We start from the raw sequence: 21,709 nt of genomic DNA, 5'->3' as shown, positions 1-21,709 counted from the left end.
TCAAATCTGGGGATCGGTTTATATGGGAGCTATATATAATTATGAACCGCTATGGACCAATTTTTGCATGGTTGTTAGAGGCCGTATACTAACATCAGGTACCAAATTTCAACCGGATCGGATGAATTTTGCCCCTCCAAGAGGCTCCGGAGGTCAAATCTGGGGATCGGTTTATATGGGGGCTATATATAATTATGGACCGATATGGACCAATTTTTGCATGGTTGTTAGACACCGTATACTAACATCAGGTACCACATTTCAACCGGATCGCATGAATTTTTCACCTCCAAGAGGCCCCGGAGGTCAAATCTGGGGATCGGTTTATTTGGGGGCTATATATAATTATGGACCGAAATGAACCAATTTTGGCATGGGTGTTAGAGACCGTATACTAAGACCACGTACTAAATTTCAACCGGATCGGATGAATTTTGCTCCTCCAAGTGGCTCCGGAGTTCAAATCTGGGGATCGGTTTATATGGGAGCTATATATAATTATGGACCGATATGGACCAATTTTTGCATGGTTGTTAGAAGCCGTATACTAACATCAGGTACCAAATTTCAACCGGATCGGATGAATTTTGCTGCTCCGGGAGGCTCCCCAAGCCAAATTTGGGGATCGGTTTATATGGGGGCTATACGTAAACGTGGTCCGATATGGCCGATTTTCAATACCATCCGACCTACATCAATAACAACTACTTGTGCCAAGTTTCAAGTCGATAGCTTGTTTCGTTCGGAAGTTAGCGTGATTTCCACAGACGGACGGACAGCCGGACAGACCCAGAATATATATACTTTATGGGGTCTTAGAGCAATATTTCGGTGTGTTACAAACGGAATGACAAAGTTAATATACCCCCATCCTATGGTGGAGGGTATAAACAGTATTTATTTGGCAAAATATTACAATATTTTTTAATTCACATTCAAAACACTGAATTCGGATCACACCGTAAGGAATGATGCAAATTCACTTCAACGGCTGTTGAAATGGTGGACATTCGTCCTATGACAAGCCCATGTAATATTCATCGCTTCTGGGCCAAATGTGCACTACTTCCGGATCCAAAAAAAAAACTTTCATTATTTTTTTTGGCGGCGCTTTTTTTGCTGGGTATTTAAATTGTTTCGTTATTTCTTGTTTCCATTTCAGGTTATGAATGGGTTGGCTGGCGTAATGATACACCAAATCTACAAGGGCGTCCCGTTGAAATCACTTTTGAATTCGATAGTGTACGAAATTTCAGTGCTGTTGTCATACATACCAACAACATGTATGCCCGAGATGTTCAAGTAAGTTTAAATGATTAAAAAAAAAATTTTAAAAAATCCCTTCTCATTTTAAGTCACAAATCATAATTCATTCAATTAATAATTAAATCGATTTTCAACTTTGCATTAAAACATTTATCATAAATTATTTGAAATGGATGACAAAGATGATCATATAGAATTTATATCAATTGTTTGCATTGTGTGGTTATTTATGGTGACAAAATAAGATAATTTTTTGGTTTTTGGAAAACTGAAAAATTCAGAAACTCAGAAACTCTATATTATCCATGTGTGACCATTGGAAAGTTCTTATTTATAATTTATGATAGTGATAGCAGACAAAGTATTTTTTTTTTATTTATTCGAAGGGGAGAAAATACCAGAAAGGTCTGTAAATCTAATTTATAAGGCGTGCGGAGGGGGGGTTGCATGTGTATCGCTTATCGATGATTAATATACTTAAAGTTTAATCTACTTTCTTTGCCGGCATGAATATTATTGGTTAAAAGTGTGGCTACTTTGTGGCAAAGCATTTGAAAGATAGATTTATTATGCATTTTTGTTTGGATAATTATCAGTGAAATAAATGATTGTAAATCATAACGAAATGTTTGTCAGAGCCTATATGTGAAAAAAGTGAACCCTTCGTGGCACTAAAGCCAACTAAAATCTAAAATCATAGAAATAATATGTTTTCAGTAAGTTTTCTTGAGTTCAAAAATTTTTGTGTACATTAGTTAAATGAATTAAAAATCATACACAAATGAAGCTAAAAAACATTTACAAAATTCATGTCTACCAAAAAAATAGCTTAGAATTTTTTTAATTTGTAAATTTGACTGAAGATATTTTTCCAAATTTTAACTCCAATGTTTTACTTCAAACTTCGAAATTTTCCTTAACAATTCCAGCAAAAAAAAAAATTGGAAGTTGTTCCACAAACATTTCTTTTAAAGCCCATCCCAGGATCCCCCATCGAGTTTCTTCAACTTCCGATGCAGTCCTTTTGGACAAGTCCACAAACATTTCATCTAAAGCGCATCGTAGGATCCCCCAATGATTTTTTTCCACTTCCGATGCAGTCCTTTTGGACAAGTGCACAAACATTTTTTCTAAAGCGCATCTTGGGATGCCCCAATGATTTGTTTCTACTTCTGATGCACTTCTTTTGGACAAGTATTGGAAAAAATGCAATCAGGGTATTTTAAGTGCAAATTTTGGACAATTAAATTAAAAAAAAAAATAGAAAACTAATAAAAAAATAGAAAATTTATAAAAAAGTAAAAAAAGATAATAATAATAATACAAAACAAATTTCATCCCCGCTGGGATTAGAACCTGTGCCGTTTGACTTTTTCGCTTCCATGGAAGTTCTTTTGAGAAGATTTTTCAAATTACGAGAATTTTTAATTTTTTTATTGATATGTAATGAAAAAAAAATATATTTATACGAAAATAAAAAATAACAAGTATATACAGCAGTAAGTTCGGCCGGGCCGAATCTTAAATACCCACCACCATGAACCAAATATTAGGACTTGAGGACACTTCCCGAAGATAAATTTAAAGATTTCACCTATGAGGACTATATCAAATTCTGGATTTATAAAAACCATTTTTGTTTGAGTTTTAGAGGAATCATTAACATCTCTTGTAAGTGTGCAAGAAAATTATAAAATAACGTCTTGATTTGAAATCTCAAATCTGTAGAAGTAAAATCTGGAAATTTTACATTGAGTTTCAAACAATTTTCATGACCAGTGCGCCTTCTACACCCTCAAGAAGTAAAGTGAGCCTAAAATACCAGAATATTTACAATTTCGGGGTTTCTACAAACCCAAGGAGTTAAATCGGGAAATCGTTCTTATGGGGGCTATACTAAAATATGGATCGATACTCACCGGCACACCTCTTTATGACCCGAAAATACCTCTAGATTTCCAATTTCAAGCAAATAGGATAAAAACTTCGGATTCTAGAAGCCCAAGAAGTAAAATTGGGAAATTGGTCTATATGGGGGCTATACCAAAATATGGACCGATACTCACCATTTTCGGCACACCTCTTTATGGTCCTAAAGTACCTCTAGATTTCTAATTTCAGACAAATTGGATAAAAACTACGGTTTCTATAAGCCCAAGACCCCAAATCGGGAGGTCGTTTTATATGGGGACCATACCAAAACATGGACCGATACCCACAATTTTTGGCACACGTATTTGTGATCCTACAATACCTCTAGATTTCCAATTTCAGGTAAATTGAATAAAAACTGGGGTTTCTATAAGCCCAAGAAGTAAAATCGGGAGATCGGCCTATATGGGGGCGATACCAAAATATGGACCGATACTCACAATTTTTGGCACACGTGTTTGTGGTCCTACAATACCTTTAGATTTCCAATTTCAGACAAATTGGATAAAAACTACGGTTTCTATAAGCCCAAGACCCCAAATCGGGAGGTCGGTTTATATGGGCACCATACCAAAACATGGACCGATACTCACCATTTTTGGCACACCTCTTTATAGTCATAAAATACCTCTAGATTTCAAATTTCAGGCAAATTGGATAAAAACTACGATTTCTATAGGGCCAAGACCCTAAATCGGGAGGTCGGTTTATATGGGGACTATATCAAAACCTGGACCGATATAGGCCATCTTCGAACTTGACCTGCCTGCAGACAAAAGACGAGTTTGTGCAAAATTTCAGCACGATTGCTTCATTATTGAAGACTGTAGCGTGATTACAACAGACAGACAGACAGACAGACGGACAGACGGACATCGTTATATCGTCTTAGAATTTCTCCCTGATCAAGAATATATATACTTTATATAGTCGGAAATCGATATTTCGATGTGTTACAAACGGAATGACAAACTTATTATACCCCCGTCACCATTCTATGGTGGTGGGTATAAAAACGATGCATAACATAAAAAAAATAATTTTTTTGAAAAATATTTGATAAAAAATTGCCGGTGGTGAGATTTGAACCTGCGTTTCTTATTTTTTTCGTTCATACTAATAAAGAACTTCTCGAGAAGCAATTAGAATGTTATTCCTTGGTGTCGTATTACGATCATATCACACACATTTGAATTGACCTTTCGACGCTTTATATTCAATAGCGTTTGTGGCTGAGTGTGCTAAAGCGTCCTGTTATGGTGCCAGCAAACCCAGGTTCAACCCCTGGTCGGAGCGACAAATTTTTTCAAATTGTAAAAATTAGATAATAGGAAAATAATAGTGTAATAAAAAACAAGTATATACGCCGTAAGTTCGGCCAGGCCGAAGCTTATGTACCCTCCACCATGGATTGCGTAGAAACTTCTACTGAAGACTGTCATCCACAATCGAATTACTTGGGTTGCGGTAAAAATTTTGACAACATTTTCTATAGAAGTAAAATTTGGAAAAAAATTTTCTATAGAAATAAAATTTGGGAAAAATTTTCTATAGAAATAACATTTTGACAAAATTTTCTATAGAAATAAAATTTAGAAAAAATTTTCTATAAAAATAAAATTTTGACAAAATTTTCTATAAAAATAACATTTTGACAATGTTTTCTATAAAAAAAATTTTGGTAGATTATTTTTGGCTCGAGTGACAACCATGATTATGAACCGATATGGACCAATTTTTGTGTGATTGGGGATCGGCTATATATAATTATGGACCGATATGGACCAATTCTTGCATGGTTGTTAGAGACCATATACTAACACCACGTACCAAATATCAACCGGATCGGATGAATTTTGCTCCTCTTAGAGGCTCCAGAGGTCAAATCTGGCGATCGGCTTATATGGCGGCTACATATAATTATGGACCGATATGGACCAATTTTGGCATGGTTGTTAGAGACAATATACTAACCCAACGTACCAAATTTCAATCGGATCGGATGACTTTTGCTCCTCTAAGAGGCTACGGAGGTCAAATCTGGGGATCCGTTTATATGGGGGCTATATATAATTATGGGCCGATGTGGATCAGTTTTTGCATGGTCATTAAAGAAAATATACCAACACCATGTACCAAATTTCAGACGGATCGGATGAAATTTGCTTCTCTTAGAGGCTCCGCAAGCCAAATCGGGGGATCGGTTTATATGGAGGCTATATATAATTATGGACCGATGTGGAACAATTTTTGCATGGTTGTTAGAGACCATATACTAGCACCATGTACCAAATTTCAGCCAGATCGGATGAAATATGGTTCTCTTAGAGGCTCCGCAAGCCAAATCGGGGGATCGGTTTATATGGGGGCTATATGTAATTATGAACCGATATGGACCAATTTCTGCATGGTTGTTAAAGACCATATACTAACACCATGTACCAAATTTCAGCCGGATCGGATGAAATTTGCTTCTCTTAGAACAATCGCAAGCCAAATTTGGGGGTCCGTTTATATGGGGGCTATACGTAAAAGTGGACCGATGTAGACCAATTTTTGCATGGTTATTAGAGACTATATACTAACACCATGTACCAAATTTCAGCCGTATCGGATGAAATTTTCTTCTTTGAGAGCAATCGCAAGCCAAATTTTGGGGTCCGTTTATATGGGGGCTATACGTAAAAGTGGACCGATATGGCCCATATGGCAATACCATCCGACCTACATCGATAACAACTACTTGTGCCAAGTTTCAATTCGATAGCTTGTTTCGTTCGGAAGTTAGCGTGATTTCAACAGACGGACGGACTGACGGACGGACATGCTCAGATCGACTCAGAATTTCACCACGACCCAGAATATATATACTTTATGGGGTCTTAGAGCGATATATCGATGTGTTACAAACGGAATGACAAAGTTAATATACCCCCATCCTATGGTGGAGGGTATAATATGGTTGAAAAAAAAAAGTGAAATTGGTTGAAAAAAAAAAAAAAAATCGCTTTTTAAATTTCTTCGTTCAAATTAACTTCCAGGGCACAACTTCTAAAGTAATGCAAAGGATCCAAAAAGGGAGTACTTCCGTCCTATGACAAGCCCATGTAAAATTCATTGGAGATGATCCAAGTTTGCACTACTTCCGGATCACAGATTGGGGATCCAAACTACTTTTTTGGAAGCTCTTTTTTTGCTGGGAAGTGAAAAAATATAATTATGTCTAATACATTTTCTAGAATTTACCGAAAAATATTTACTTATTTTAGTGAAACCGGCGTGACATCTGCGTTTGTAATACAGTTTAGTAAGAATTTTCTGAAATTAATCTAAAGTTTCTAAATTTTACCAAAATTGTCCGTCCTGGTGGATTCACTGTTTTTTGTCTGTCTGTTGCAATCACGCTACAGCCTTCCATAATGGCGCTATCGTCCTGAAATTTGGCACAGATTTGTTTTTTGTTTGCCGGCAGGTCAAGTTCGTAGATGGGCTATATCGGTTCAAGTTTTGATATAGTCCCCATATAAACCGACTTCCGGATTTGGGGTCTTGGGTTTAAAAAATGTTAGTTTTTATCCAATTTGCCTGAAATTGAAAATGTAGAGGTACTTGAGGACCGTAAAAAGGTGTGCCGCAAATGGTGCCGATCGGTCCATGTTTTGGTATAGCCCCCACATAGACTGATCTCCTGATTTTGCTTCTTGGGCTTCTAGAAACTGTATTTACTATCCGATTTGCCTGATTTTGAAAATACAGAGTTATTTTAGGACCAGAAAGAGGTGTGTCGAAAATGGTCCGTATCGGTCCATGTTTTGGTATAGCCCCCACATAGACCGATCTCCCGATTTTGCTTCTTGGGCTTCTAGAAACTGTATTTACTATCCGATTTGCCTGAAATTGGAAATCTAGAGGTATTTTGGGACCATAAAGAGGTGTGTCGAAAATGGTCCGTATCGGTACTAGGTTTGGTATAGCCCCCATATAGACCGATCTCCCGATTTTGCTTCATGGGCGTCTAGAAACTGTACTTTCTATCCGATTTCCCTGGAATTTAAAATCTAGAAGTATTTTAGGACCATATATAGGTGTATCGAAAAAGTTCCGTATCGGTCCATGTTTTGGTATAGCCCCCACATAGACCGATCTCCCGATTTTGCTTCATGGGCGTCTAGAAACTGTACTTTCTATCCGATTTCCCTGGAATTTTAAATCTAGAAGTATTTTAGGACCATATATAGGTGTATCGAAAAAGTTCCGTATCGGTCAATGTTTACTTATAGTCGCCATATAGACCGATCTCCCGATTTTTATTCTTGGGCTTCTATAAACTGTAGTTATTACCCGATTTGCCTGAAATTGGAAATCTAGAGGTATTTTGGGACCTCAAATATGAGGTGTATCGGTCCATTTTTTGGTATAACCCCCATATAGACCGATTTCTAGATTTTATTTCTTGGACGTCTAGAGACTACAAATAGGTCAGCCTAATACGGTGTGTGTCGACCCATGTTTTAGTATAGTCTCCACCTAGACTAATCTCCAGATTTACTCCTTGGGCTTCTAGAAACCGTAGTTTTTATCCGATTTGCACAAAAATTTATATATACTGGAATTTTAGACCCTCAAAAGTCTGTATCGCATTTATTTTTACCGGTCCGTTTTGTAAGGCATCGATATAGACCGATTTCTCTTCTTGATGGTACACCCAAAGAAAAAATATTTTCTTCCGGAATGAAATTTTAGACAATGATCATGAAAATTGCTTGAAACTGAAAGTAAAATTTCCAGATTTTACTCATCGTATTCATTTAAATAATGGCTGAAAAAAATCTACATATTTAAGATTTTAAATCAAGGCGTTATTTCATCATATACACGATATGTTTATGATTTCTCTAAAACTCAAATAAAATTTGTTTTCATAAATCCAGAATCTGATCTAGTCTTCATAGGTAGAATCTGGTTGAAGATTCGGCCTGGCCGGACTTACGGCCGTATATACTAGAGGTGTGCACATGAGTAATATTTTACTCAGGCTCACGCACACTCACGACAGAGAAACCTTATTCACGCACACTCACTCACGATATTTCTTGGTAGGACTCACGCACACTCACTAAAAAAAATTTGTACTCACGCACGAAAATCTTTTAAATGTCGTGACTCACGAAAAATATCGTGACCCACGAAAAACCTCGTGTTTCACGAATAATTTTATGAGTAATTTACATATAGAACCTGACTTTAAACATGAGTATGATTAAAATCGAAAACGTTATAACACCTACTCGTAGGATGTCACTAAAATTATAATTGAATTCAACTTGTAAGCATTTTATGTTCGTAAGAGTGGATTATTTTCGTGAGCTTGTTTTTCCGAAATTCGAAATTCATTCATGCACACTCACGAAGATATTATTTTTGTGACTCACGCTCACGCACGACATTTGGTTGGTTAATCACGCTCACGCACACTAACGCCGTTGCCATCTCACGAAAATTTTCGTGAGTCACGACAATTTCGTGTCACATGCACACCTCTAGTATATACTTATTTATATTACTTCATTCAAATTAACTTCCAATGCACAACTAAGCATCCGAGCCCATATAAAATTCATTGGAAATGATCCAAGTTTTCACTACTTCCAAACTACTTTTCTTTTAGCTCCTTTTTTGCTGGGTTGTTAGACATATTTTATACAAGTTTTATGTATCTAGGGAAAATTATATATTTTGGATAAATTTACAAAATTAAATTTGAATCTTGAATCTTGTCTTTACTTTAAAAAATTTCGTATTGATTCCGAGCCAAAGAAGCGGAGAATACAAGTAAGGATACTTTTAAGATACAATTCTCTTTTAAAATCGGGTTTTGTGTACTTGCTTCTAGGAAGCAAATTTTAATTTTTCGCTTTTTCAGCTTTTTTTCTTCATATGCTATCAAATTCCTTTTAAAACAAGTTAACGACGACTTTATTTTCCAAATTAAGACTCGACTTCAAGTAGAAATTATGCTGTGTTTCAAGAAAAAAGACGTCTTTAAAATAAAGTGTTGAAAAACATGTCCTATATTTGAACGATTTTTTTCTTTGTAGTCAAGATGCAAAAACACAACAAATTTAAAGACAATTTCATTAAATTTAAAGATTTTTTCTAAATTATTAAAGTCAAGTTGACCTTAGCCCAAACATTTTTTCTTTCATGTTATGATATCCATTTTCAAAATCAAATCACTTAATTATAAGGACAATACGACTTCATTGAAAAGTTTATCGACGTTTGGTCAAGGAAAAAAACTTTATACTAGAGAAGTGCGTCTTCGTTGCATTCGTATTTTAAAGACATGAAATCTTTGACTTCACTACAATATTTTTTCAGTGTATATAATTATTTGAATATAGGTATAATTGAAGGGCTCTCATCTTTATACCCATCATTTTAGAATGGGAACATAATAAGTTTGCCATACCTCCAAATATTCTCTGCCATATAAAGTATCCCAGCAATAAAATTTGAAAATTCTCCCCAAGAAATTATTTTGGCGTACGACCAAATATGTTCTTCTAGAGGCATGCTTACGAGTCCGAATGGGAAATCAATGCAGAGGACGCTAAGAAAGATGACTTCCCTTCTGCGATAAGTCCATGTAATTTTCGCTGCTTCTAATGCGATTTTGAACCGCTTTCGGATCAAAAAAAAAAAAAAAAACGTACTCTTACATTGCTTTTTTTCATGCCCAGTCCTAATTCTAATCTTTCTGGGAACATAAGAATACCACAAAGAAAACACGACTCGCCATTTCACTTGATCCGCGAATGGACCCAATCTTCGATTTGAAACATTCTATCTTCGTTCCTTAATTTTTTGAACATTTGCTACTAAAGGGTCTTCGCTTTAAATCCCTGAAGGAATTTATATGAGCTTCGAGTCGACGATATCTGATACTACTCTACTCTAGACCTCTTTGGTCGTTGTTTAATCAATTTACACAACTATACCTGGTGTCTACACTAACCCCTATTATTGTTGAAATAAATTCAAACTAACTTTACACCTTGTTGTACTAATCAATATCTTTTAATTAAATTTTTGTTTTTTTTTTTTACTGAACATACACAGCTGGAGATTTTTTTTCAAATCTTGATGAAATTTTTAAACTAAGGCAATAGTTGTGAAGCATTCCATACTACCACCTGAGGTGAATATTACACAACAAACAAAAATAGATTAATAAATGTTCATTGGGTCTGTTTATTTAGAGAAAATTTAAAGTTACATTTTATGATAGCAATAAAATGTCGAACAAATATTTCGATAGGAGTTTTTTTTTTTTTTGAATGGTTTGACTAAGGAATACCTAATTTGAAAGTGTTTATGATCACCCCACCGTAATACTAAGCAAAACTGATATAATGAGACAGACACAATCATACCTCTACTACGAGAAGCATGTTTCATATTGAAATCCACTAAATTATAGACATTTTGAAGTGTTTATATGACAGTTTAATAAGCGATTTATCATTAGTTAAGATCGATAGAATGCAAGAATTTGTCCCCTTCTCCCATACGGTCAACTGATAAGAGAAAGTTTTTTTTTCATGTATGTAACTATCAAATATCTTTACATTTCTCATAGCACACTGGAAAAGGTGTTAATAACAAATATTGAATTGTTATTTTTTGATTGTTCTCATCGTAACGAGAATGGAGATTGAACTGATTATGATTTGAAAATTCTGACAATATTTTTTGTTTCGTCTGTAACTGCATTGAATTTTCTTGAAGTTTGAAAATTTAATCAAAACCTATGTCTTAACTTGCCATGATATATTTTTAAACATTAGGTTTATTGGTATCAAATACAATGTAGACGCAAAACTTTGGAAATTTTAATTAATTTGAACTCACCAACAGTTCTGGGGAGTATTAAAAGTGTAGCATTCATAGTTTGAGCGGGGTTGCCAAAGTTGGTAGGATTCTACCAAAAATGGTAGATTTTCTACTGTTTGGTAGATTAGTAGAAATCTTTATGTTTTGGTAGATTTTTGCTAAGTATTCCTCTCCAACTAAGAGGCCCTAAACATATTTCCTTTAGGAATAAAAATTAGACTAAATTTTCTATAGAAATATAAATTTAAACAAAATATTCTATAGAAGTAAAGCTTCCACAAAATACTCTATCGAATTAAAATTTTGAGAAAAATTTAGACAAAATTTTCTATAGAAATAAAATTTAGACAAAATTTTCTATATAAATAAAACTGTGACAAAATTTTCTATATAAATACAATTTTGACAAATTTAAAAAAAATGTCAATAGAAGTAAAATTTTGACAAAATTTTCTATAGAAAATTTTTTATGGAAATAAAATTTGACAAAATTTTCTATGGAAATAAAATTTGACAAAGTTTTTTATGGAAATAAAATTTGACAAAATTTTCTATAGAAATAAAATGTTGATGAAATTTTCTATAGAAATAAAATTTTGACAAAATTTTCTATAGAAATGAAATTTTGACAAAATTGGCTAAAGAAATTAAATTTTGACACAATTTTCTATAGAAATACAATTTAGGCAAAATTTTTTTATGGAAATAAAATTTTGATAAAATTTTCTACGGAAATAAAATTTGACAAAATTTTCTATATAAATACAATTTTGACAAAATTTTCTACAGAAATAAAATTTAGACAAAATTTTCTATATAAATAAAATTTTGGCAAAATCTTTTATGGATATAAAATTTTGATGAAATTTTCAATAGAAATAAAATTTTGATGAAATTTTCTATAGAAATAAAATTTTGACAAAATTTTCTATGGAAATAAAATTTTGACAAAATTGTCTATAGAAATGGAATTTTGACACAATTTTCTATATAAATACGATTTTGACAAAATTTTCTATGGAAATAAAATTTGACAAAATTTTCTATAGAAATAAAATTTTGACAAAATTGTCTATAGAAATACAATTTTGGCAAAATTTTTTATGGAAATAAAATTTTGACAAAATTTTCTATGGAAATAAAATTTGACAAAATTTTCTATAGAAATAAAATTTGACAAAATTTTCTGTAGAAATAAAATGTTGATGAAATTTTTAACATAAATAAAATTTTGACAAAATTTTCTATAGAAATAAAATTTTGATGAAATTTTCTATAGAAATAAAATTTTGACAAAATTTTCTATAGAAATAAAATTTTGACAAAATTTTCTATAGAAATGAAATTTTGACAAAATTGTCTATAGAAATGGAATTTTGACACAACATTCTATATAAATACAATTTTGGCAAAATTTTTTATAGAAATAAAATTTTGACAAAATTTTCTATGGAAATAAAATTTGACAAAATGTTCTATATAAATACAATTTTGACAAAATTTTCTATATAAATACAATTTTGACAAAATTTTCTACAGAAATAAAATTTAGACAAAATTTTCTATAGAAACACAATTTTCTATAGACATACAATTTTGGCAAAATTTTTTAGGGAAATAAAATTTTGACAAAATTTTCTATGGAAATAAAATTTGACAAAATTTTCTGTAGAAATAAAAGTTAACAATATTTTCTGTAGAAATAAAATGTTGATGAAATTTTTTACAGAAATAAAATTTTGACAAAATTTTCTATAGAAATAATACTTTCACAAAATACTCTATCGAATTAAAATTTTGACAAAATTTTTTATAAAAATAAAATTTTGACAAAATTTTCTATGGAAATAAAACTGTGACAAAATTTTTTATATAAGTACAATTTTGACAAATTGCAAAAATGTCTATAAAAGTAAAATTTTGCCAAAATTTTCTATAGAAATAAAATTTGACAAAATTTTTTATGGAAATAAAATTTTGACAAAATTTTCTCTAGAAATAAAATTTGACAAAATTTTCTATAGAAATACAATTTTGGCAAAATCTTTTATGGAAATAAAACTTTGACAAAATTTTCTATTGAAATAAAATTTGACAAAATTTTATATAGAAATAAAATTTTAATGAAATTTTCTGTAGAAATAAAATTTTGACAAAATTTTCTATATAAATAAAATTTTAGAAAATTTTCTATATAAATAAAATTGTGACAAAAGTTTCTATATAAATAAAATTATGACAAAATTTTCTATATAAATACAATTTTGCCAAATTTTTTTATGGAAATAAAACTTTGACAAAATTTTCTATGGAAATAAAATTTGATAAATTTTTTTTTGGAAATAAAATTTTGATAAAATTTTCTATAGAAATAAAATTTTGACAAAATTTGCGATAGAAATAAAATTTTGACAAATTTTTCTATGGAAATAAAATTTGACAAAATTTTCTATATAAATAAAAATGTGACAAAATTTTCTATATAAATACAATTTTGACAAAATTTTCTATAGAAATAAAAATTTGACAAAATTTTCTATTAAAAATAGAATTACGCCAAAATTTTCTATAGAAATAAAATTGATTGTTGTTTCAGCTTAAAACCATGCATTGACTAAACACAAGTGTAGCTTAACCAACAGAGGAAAAGTATGCTTGTCAAATTAGTTTGGGCAATGCCCTATATGTGGATGTAGAGCTGTTTCGGAATTATCACATTCCTCATCAGCACCCTCTACTTGCAGCAAAACTATCAACCAATTATCAGAATAAATTTGCTAACTTTTTCTATAGAAATGAAATTTTGACACAATTTTCTATAGAAATAAAATTTTGACAAAATTTTCTATATAAATAAAATTGTGACAAAATTTTCTATATAAATACTATTTTGACAAAATTTTCTATAGAAATAAAATTTTGACAAAATTTTCTATAGAAATAAAATTTTGACAATATTTTCTATAGAAATAAAATTTTGACAAATTTTTCTATAGAAATACAATTTTGACAAAATTTTCTATGAAATAAAATGTTGACAAAATTTTCTACAAATATAGAATTAAGCCAAAATTTTCGATATAAATAAAATTTTGACAAAACTTTCTAAGAAATAAAATTTTGTCCATATTTTGAATAGAAATTAAGTTTTGACAAAAATTTTCTATAGGAATACAATTTTAACCACATCTTCTATGGAAATAGAGTTTTGACCAAATCTTCTATAGAAAACAATTAGCTCGCCTGACTAGTGCCCCATCTCACTACCACTTTTTCTAATCGATGACACATGTTCTGGCAAATCAGCATTTTTATACCCTCCATCATAGGATGGGGGTATATTAACTTTGTCATTCCGTTTGTAACACATCGAAATATTGCTCTAAGACCCCATAAAGTATATATATTCTGGGTCGTGGTGAAATTCTGAGTCGATCTAAGCATGTCCGTCCGTCCGTCCGTCCGTTGAAATCACGCTAACTTCCGAACGAAGCAAGCTATCGACTTGGAACTTGGCACAAGTAGTTGTTATCGATGTAGGTCGGATGGTATTGAAAATGGGCCATATCGGTCCACTTTTACGTATAGCCCCATATAAAGGGACCCTCAGATTTGGCTTGTGTAGCCTCTAACAGAAGCATATTTCATCCGATCCGGCTGAAATTTGGTATATGGTGTTGGTATATGGTCTCTAACAACCATGCAAAAATTGGTTCACATCGGTCCATAATTATATATAGCCCCCATATAAACCGATCTCCACATTTGGCTTGCGGACCCTAAAAGAGAAGCAAATTTCATCCGATCCGGCTGAAATTTGGTTTGTATATGGTCTCTAACAACCATGCAAAAATTGTTCCACATCGGTTCATAATTATATATAGCCCCCAGATAAACCGATCCCCTGATTTGGCTTGCGGAGCCTAAAAGGGAAGCAAATTTCATCCGATCCGGCTGAAATTTGGTACATGATATTGGTATATGGTCTCTAACAACCGTTCAAAAATTGGTCCACATCGGTCCATAATTATATATAGCGTCCATATAAACCGATCCCCAGATTTGAGTTGCGGAGCCTCAAAGAGAAGCAAATTTCATCCGATCCGGCTGAAATTTGGTACATGGTATTGGTATATGGTCTCTAACAACTATGCAAAAATTGGGCCACATCGGCCCATAATTATATATAGACCCCATATAAACCGATCTCCAGATTTGGCTTGCGAAGCCTCAAAGAGAAGCAAATTGCATCCGATCCGGCTGAAATTTGGTACATGATATTGGTATATGGTCTCTAACAACCGTTCAAAAATTGGTCCACAGCGGTTCATAATTATATATAGCCCCCATATAAACCGATCCCCAGATTTGGCTTGCGAAGACTCCAAGAGAAGCAAATTTCATCTAATCCGGTTGTAATTTGGAACATGGTGTTAGTATATGATCTTTAACAACCGTGCCAGAATTGGTCCATATCGGTCCATAATTATATATATCCCCCATATAAAAGGTTCTCCAGATTTGACCTCCGGAGCTTCTTGGAGGAGCAAAATTCATCCGATCCGGTTCAAATTAGGAACGTGGTGTTAGTATATGGTCAGAGATGGTCTGTATCAAACATTTTTAGGTTTGCGACTGTCGCAAAGTTGAAAACGTCGTAAACGTCACATACGCGTCGTAAATGTAGAAAAAGTAACAAAAGTCGCAAACTCAAAATACTTTAGTCGCGTCAGCTAGGCAGCGAATTCGATGATATCCAAGACGATGGTATGTGCGATGAAGTTGCAATTCTTAGGAATGTTCACAATTTTCGGGTTTAGTCCCCACATTTTCCCTATTGCCTTTTGCACGAGTACAGGGTAACCGTGGATTTTCTCGTCCTTTCTTAGCTTTAAGTTAAGTCTCCTGTCCAATATAACCACAAGGTATTTTGCACACTCACCAACGGGAATTTCGATACCACCTAGGAAAATAGGCTTGACCATGAGAAAACTTTCACAAATTTCTGCAGAAACTCACAGCGAATGCTGTCAAACTAAATTAAAAAATGTTCAGGATTTCTTCTATTCAAAATTTGGTTTTCTACAGTAGGTTTACGACTTTTGCGACATACGTATTATACCGTCGCAAAAGTCACAGTTTGTGACAGGCCAACCCTGTATATGGTCGCTAACAACCATACCAAAATTGGTCCAATCACACAAAAATTGGTCCATATCGGTTCATAATCATGGTTGCCACTAGAGCCAAAAATAATCTACCAAAATTTTGTTTCTATAGAAAATTTTGTCAAAAGTTTATTCTATAAAAAATTTTGTCAAAATTTTATTTCTAGAGAAAATTTTGTTAAAATTTTATTCGGTTCATAATAAAATTTTCATCATTGTCAAAATTTTATTTCTATAGAAAATTTTGTCAAAATTGTATTTCTATAGAAAATTTTGTTCAAATTTTATTCGGTTCATAATCATGGTGGCCACTTGAGCCAAAAATAATCTAGCAAGATTTTATTTCTATAGAAAATTTTGTCAAAAGTTTATTCTATAAAAAATTTTGTTAAAATTTTATTTCTGTAGAAATTTTTGTCAAAATTTTCTTTCTATAGAAAATTTTGTCAAAATTTTTATTTCTATAGAAAATTTTGTGAAAATTTTATTTCTATAGAAAATTTTGTTAAAATTTTATTTCTGTAGAAAATATTGTCAAAATTTTATGTATACTTTGTCAAACTGAATTATATACGTATTGGATCGATATTTTTTGATTTAATATATAGCACGTATGGACTTACACACAATTTAGAAGATGGTGTTAGGAGGTTTTAAGATACCTTGCCATCGGCAAGCGTTACCGCAACTTAAGTAATTCGATTCTGGATGGCAGTGTTTAGAAAACCGAAAAATAGTGGGAAGCTATGAACAATAAATAAATTGATAACTAAATTCTCAAACATTTGAAAAAGTCCCCATTTTTAAGTTGCCCTCCCAATTACAAACTAAAAATTTCATATAATATTCATGACAAGAGTGATCATCAACACATTAAAATTTTGTCTTAACTATTGAGTCGTCAAATATTTCTTGTTTTCTTATGACAATATTTATGCTGTTTTAATAGTTGTAATTGTCACTTGAAATAGTAGCCAAGAAATACCAATTGAAAATATTTAAATGAGCTTAGAGACAGGGCTAACATGTTTTTTTTTATACCGCTCTATTCCTCCATTACATAGCCATAGAAAAACAGGCCAAATTTGTATGTTGAAATTACTAACAAACAACAAAAAAAGAATAATTTCGATTTCCTCCTCATATTGTAAAATCGAGGAACTATAAAATGTCTATTTACACAATCCAAATATAGCAGTATGACCAGCTATTAACTTTACCCAACAAAAAAAATATAAAATTTACAACCCATCGAAGACTTCTCTAATGGATACGACCAACTCTGGCCAACACAAGCCATAATCATAGACCCATACTACATAGAGTTTTCGTGAGGTAAACACTACCCATTACCTCTGCCAGTGGTGACGAAAATGATTAAATTATTTATTGGTCTATTCCATAGATACTATGTGGCGGTGGTGGTGGTGGGGCTGGTGCTTGTGCTGGTACTATGACCGTATGAACAATCATTCAAATCCCCTGGGTTTTTGGGTAAACAAATGAATAAACAAACAAATGGAAATGTACTCAACATGAATATCAACTACACGTACTTCTCACACAACGACCACAAATGGAGATGAGGATTTTGAGTATGATATACTAGGCCATTGATCGTGGCAGACTGTATGGCGGCTATATAGGACCCATGTTGGTATATGGATGGGTGATGGCACAGTGTTTCAATGGCAGCAATGGAGATGGTCGTATACAGTATTAAATGACCTAATTCGAGCATGTCATCCAGGGTTAGGCATAAACCGATATTTTAAGCTCACTTAGACTATTAAATCCATTGTGGTACCACAGTGAAGAACTTCTCTTTTATCACTGAGAACTGCCCGGTTGCTGAGCACCTTAGCACTCAGAAACCGTCAACTGAGAATGACTTAAAAAATAGGTTCATCGCTTCGTTTCTACCGCACAATGGCCAACAAAATCTCCGGATATCAATCCTTTTTTTCCATATTTTAAATCCCTCTTTTGCACCTAGGGCATCCTTGGGAGTAATGTTGGCATTAAAAATACCAAAATGTTGACCATCTCAAGACAAATCTTTGACGCTAATGTTATATGATGCCTTTGTCGGTCGTTTAAAGGTCATAATATGTGCGACCCTAACTTCCGAACGAAACAAGCTATCGCTTTGAGACTTGGCACAAGTAGTTTGTATTGATGTTGGTCCGATGCTACTTAGGGTTGCCATATATGGAAGAATTCCACCAAAAATGGTAGATTTTTTACTGTTGGGTTAGATCGTTAGTATAATTTATATTTTGGTAGATTTCGCAAAGAATAGAATAAAAGAAAGAATAAAATTTTGACAACATTTTCTATAGAAATAAAATGTTAACAACATTTTCTATAGGAACAAAATATAGACAAAATTTTTATAAAATAAAAGTTTGACAAAATGTTCTATAGAAATAAAATTTTAAAAAATTTTCTATAGGAACAAAATATAGACAAAATTTTCTATACAAATAAAATTTTGACAAAATTTTTTATAAAAACAAAATATAGGTAGAATTTCCTATAGAAATAAAATGTTGACAAAATTTTCTATAGAAATAAAATTTTGACAAAATTTTTTATAAAAACAAAATATAGGTAGAATTTCCTATAGAAATAAAATGTTGACAAAATTTTCTATAGGAACAAAATATAGATAAAATTTTTATAGAATAAAAGTTTGACAAAATATTCTATAGAAATAAAATTTTGAAAACATTTTCTATAGGAACAAAAGAAAGACAAAATTTTCTATATAAATAAGATTTTGACAACATTTTCTATAGAAAACAAATTGACAAAATTTTCTATAGATATAAAATTATGACAACGAGCAATAAAATTTTGACAAAATTTTACATAGAAATAAAATGTTGACAAAATTTTCTATAGAAATAAAATTTTGACAGAATTTTCTATACAAATAACATTTTGACATAATTTTCTTTAGAAGTAAAATATTGAAAAAATATTCTAAAGGAACAAAATATAGGCAAAATTTTCTAGAAAAATCTAAATTTTCAATAGAAATAAAAATTTGACAACATTTTTTTTATAGAAATAAATATAGAAATAATATATTTACAAAATTTTCTGTAGAAATAAAATTTAGTTAAAATTGTCTGTAAAAATAAAATGTTGACAAAATTTATTCTATAGAATAAAAGTTCGACAAAATATTCTATAGAAATAAAATGTTCACAAAATTTTCCACGGAAATAAAATTTTGACAACATTTTCTGCAGAAATAAAATTTCGACAAAATGTTCTCTGGAAATAAAATTTTCTATATAAATAAATTTTTTTACCAAAATTTTCTGAAGAAATAAAATTTTCACAAAATTTTCTGAAGAAATAAAATTTTGATAAAATTTTCTGCGAAAATAAAATTTCGACAAAATTTTCTGCGGAAATAAAATTTCGACAAAATGTTCTATAACAATAGATTTTTTAAGAAAATTTTAAATAAAAAAATTTAATTTGGACAAAATTTTCTATAAAAATAAATTTTGATTAAATTTTCTACAGAAATAAAATTTTGACAATATTTTCTAAAGAAATTAAATTTTGACAAAAAATTTCTATAGAAATACAATCTTGACACAATTTTCTACATAAATAAAATTTTGACAAAATTTTCCATAGAAAGAAAATTTTGACAAAGTTATCTATAGACATAAAATTTTGACCAAATAATCTATAGAAAAAAAATTTTTGAAAATATTTTCTATGGAAATAAAATCTTGACAAAATTTTCTATGGAATTAAAAACAAAATGTTGACAATTTTTTTTATAGAAATAAAACTTTGAAAAAGTGTTCTGTAGAAATAAAATTTTGACAAAATTTTCTATGGAAATTAAATGTTGACAAAAGTTTCTATGGAAATAAAACATTGACAAAATTTTCTATGTAAAAAAAATTTTGACACCATTTTCTATGGAAATAAAATTTTGGCAACATTTTCTATAGAAATAAAATTTTGGCAACATTTTCTATAGAAATAAAATTTTCACAAAATTTTCTATGGAAATAAAATGTTGACAAAATTTTCTGCGGAAATAAAATTTTGACAAAATGTTCTATAGAAATACATTTTTTGAGAAAAATTTAAATAAAAAAATTAAATTTGGACAAAATTTTCTATAAAAATAAATTTTATAGAAAATAAAATTTTAACAAAAATTGTGACACACTTTTCTATACAAATAAAATTTTGACAAAATTTTCTATAGAAATAAAATGTTGACAAAATTTTCTGCGGAAATAAAATGTTGACAAAATGTTCTATAGGAATAAATTTTTTGAGAAAAATTTAAATAAAAAAATTAAATTTGGACAAAATTTTCCATAAAAATAAATTTAATAGAAAATAACATTTTAACAACAATTGTGACACATTTTTCTATACAAATAAAATTTTGACAAAATTATCTATAGAAATAAAAATTTGAAAAAATTTTCTATGGAAATAAAATTTTGGCAAAATTTTCTATAGAAATAAAATTTTCTATAGAAATAAAAACAAAATGTTGACAAATTTTTCTGTAGAAATAAAACTTGGAAAAAGTGTTCTGTAGAAATAAAATTTTGACAAAATTTTCTATGGAAATAAAATGTTGACAAAAGTTTCTATGGAAATAAAACTTTGACAAAATTTTCTATGTAAATAAAATTTAGACAACATTTTCTATGGAAATAAAGTTTTGGCAAAATTTTCTATAGAAATAAAATTTTGTTGTTTTTGATCTCAACTTAAAGCCATGCATTGACTAAACTACAAGTGTAGCTTAACCAACAGAGGAAAAAAAAAACAATTATCAGAATAAATTCGGGTAATTCACTCAACCCAAAGTGAACTGCACTTGAAACTTCCGAAAAAAGGTTTGATAGTCTTCTACTGCCTAAACAAATTTGCAAGCATATCTCTTTTCCTTTGCCAAACTCAAATCATCGATTTGGGTTTGGCTGGGTTTGTTTTTGAGCGTGCAAAGGAAAAGAGATATGCTTGCAAATTTGTTTAGGCAGTAGCCGACTCTCAAACCTTTTTTCGGAAGCTTCAAGTGCAGTTCACTTTGGGTTGAGTGAATTACCCGAATTTATTCTGATAATTGGTTGATAGTTTTGCTGCAAGTAGAGGATGCTGATGAGGAATGTGGTAATTCCGAAACAGCTGTACATACAACCATCTTGCAGTCTATAAGGCTTTGCCCAAATAAATTTGACAAGCATACTTTTCCTCTATTGGTTAAGCTACACTTGTAGTTTAGTCAATGCATGGCTTTAAGCTGAGATCAAAAACAATAATAACAATTGAAGAGAAGCCAACAATAACAAACAAAACGAATGAAATAAAATTTTCACAAAATTTCCTATAGAAATAAAATGTTCACAAAATTTTTTACGGAAATAAAATGTTGACAAAATTTTCTG

The 21,709-nt window shown here is 31.1% G+C and overlaps 1 protein-coding gene across 1 annotated transcript in view; it reads left to right on the top strand.

The window, feature by feature from the left end:
• Positions 1–21,709, top strand: part of Ddr (discoidin domain-containing receptor 2) — an 817,465-nt gene that overhangs the window by 214,998 nt on the left and 580,758 nt on the right. The window contains 1 exon segment of the mRNA XM_075294255.1: positions 1,163–1,302. Within this exon segment, the coding sequence (XP_075150370.1) occupies positions 1,163–1,302 (140 nt within the window).

This window comes from Haematobia irritans, chromosome 2 (assembly GCF_050003625.1).
Source record: "Haematobia irritans isolate KBUSLIRL chromosome 2, ASM5000362v1, whole genome shotgun sequence".
NCBI lineage: Eukaryota > Metazoa > Arthropoda > Insecta > Diptera > Muscidae > Haematobia > Haematobia irritans.
Note: the sequence above shows the minus strand (reverse complement) of the source record. Positions and strands in the feature narration are given on the sequence as shown.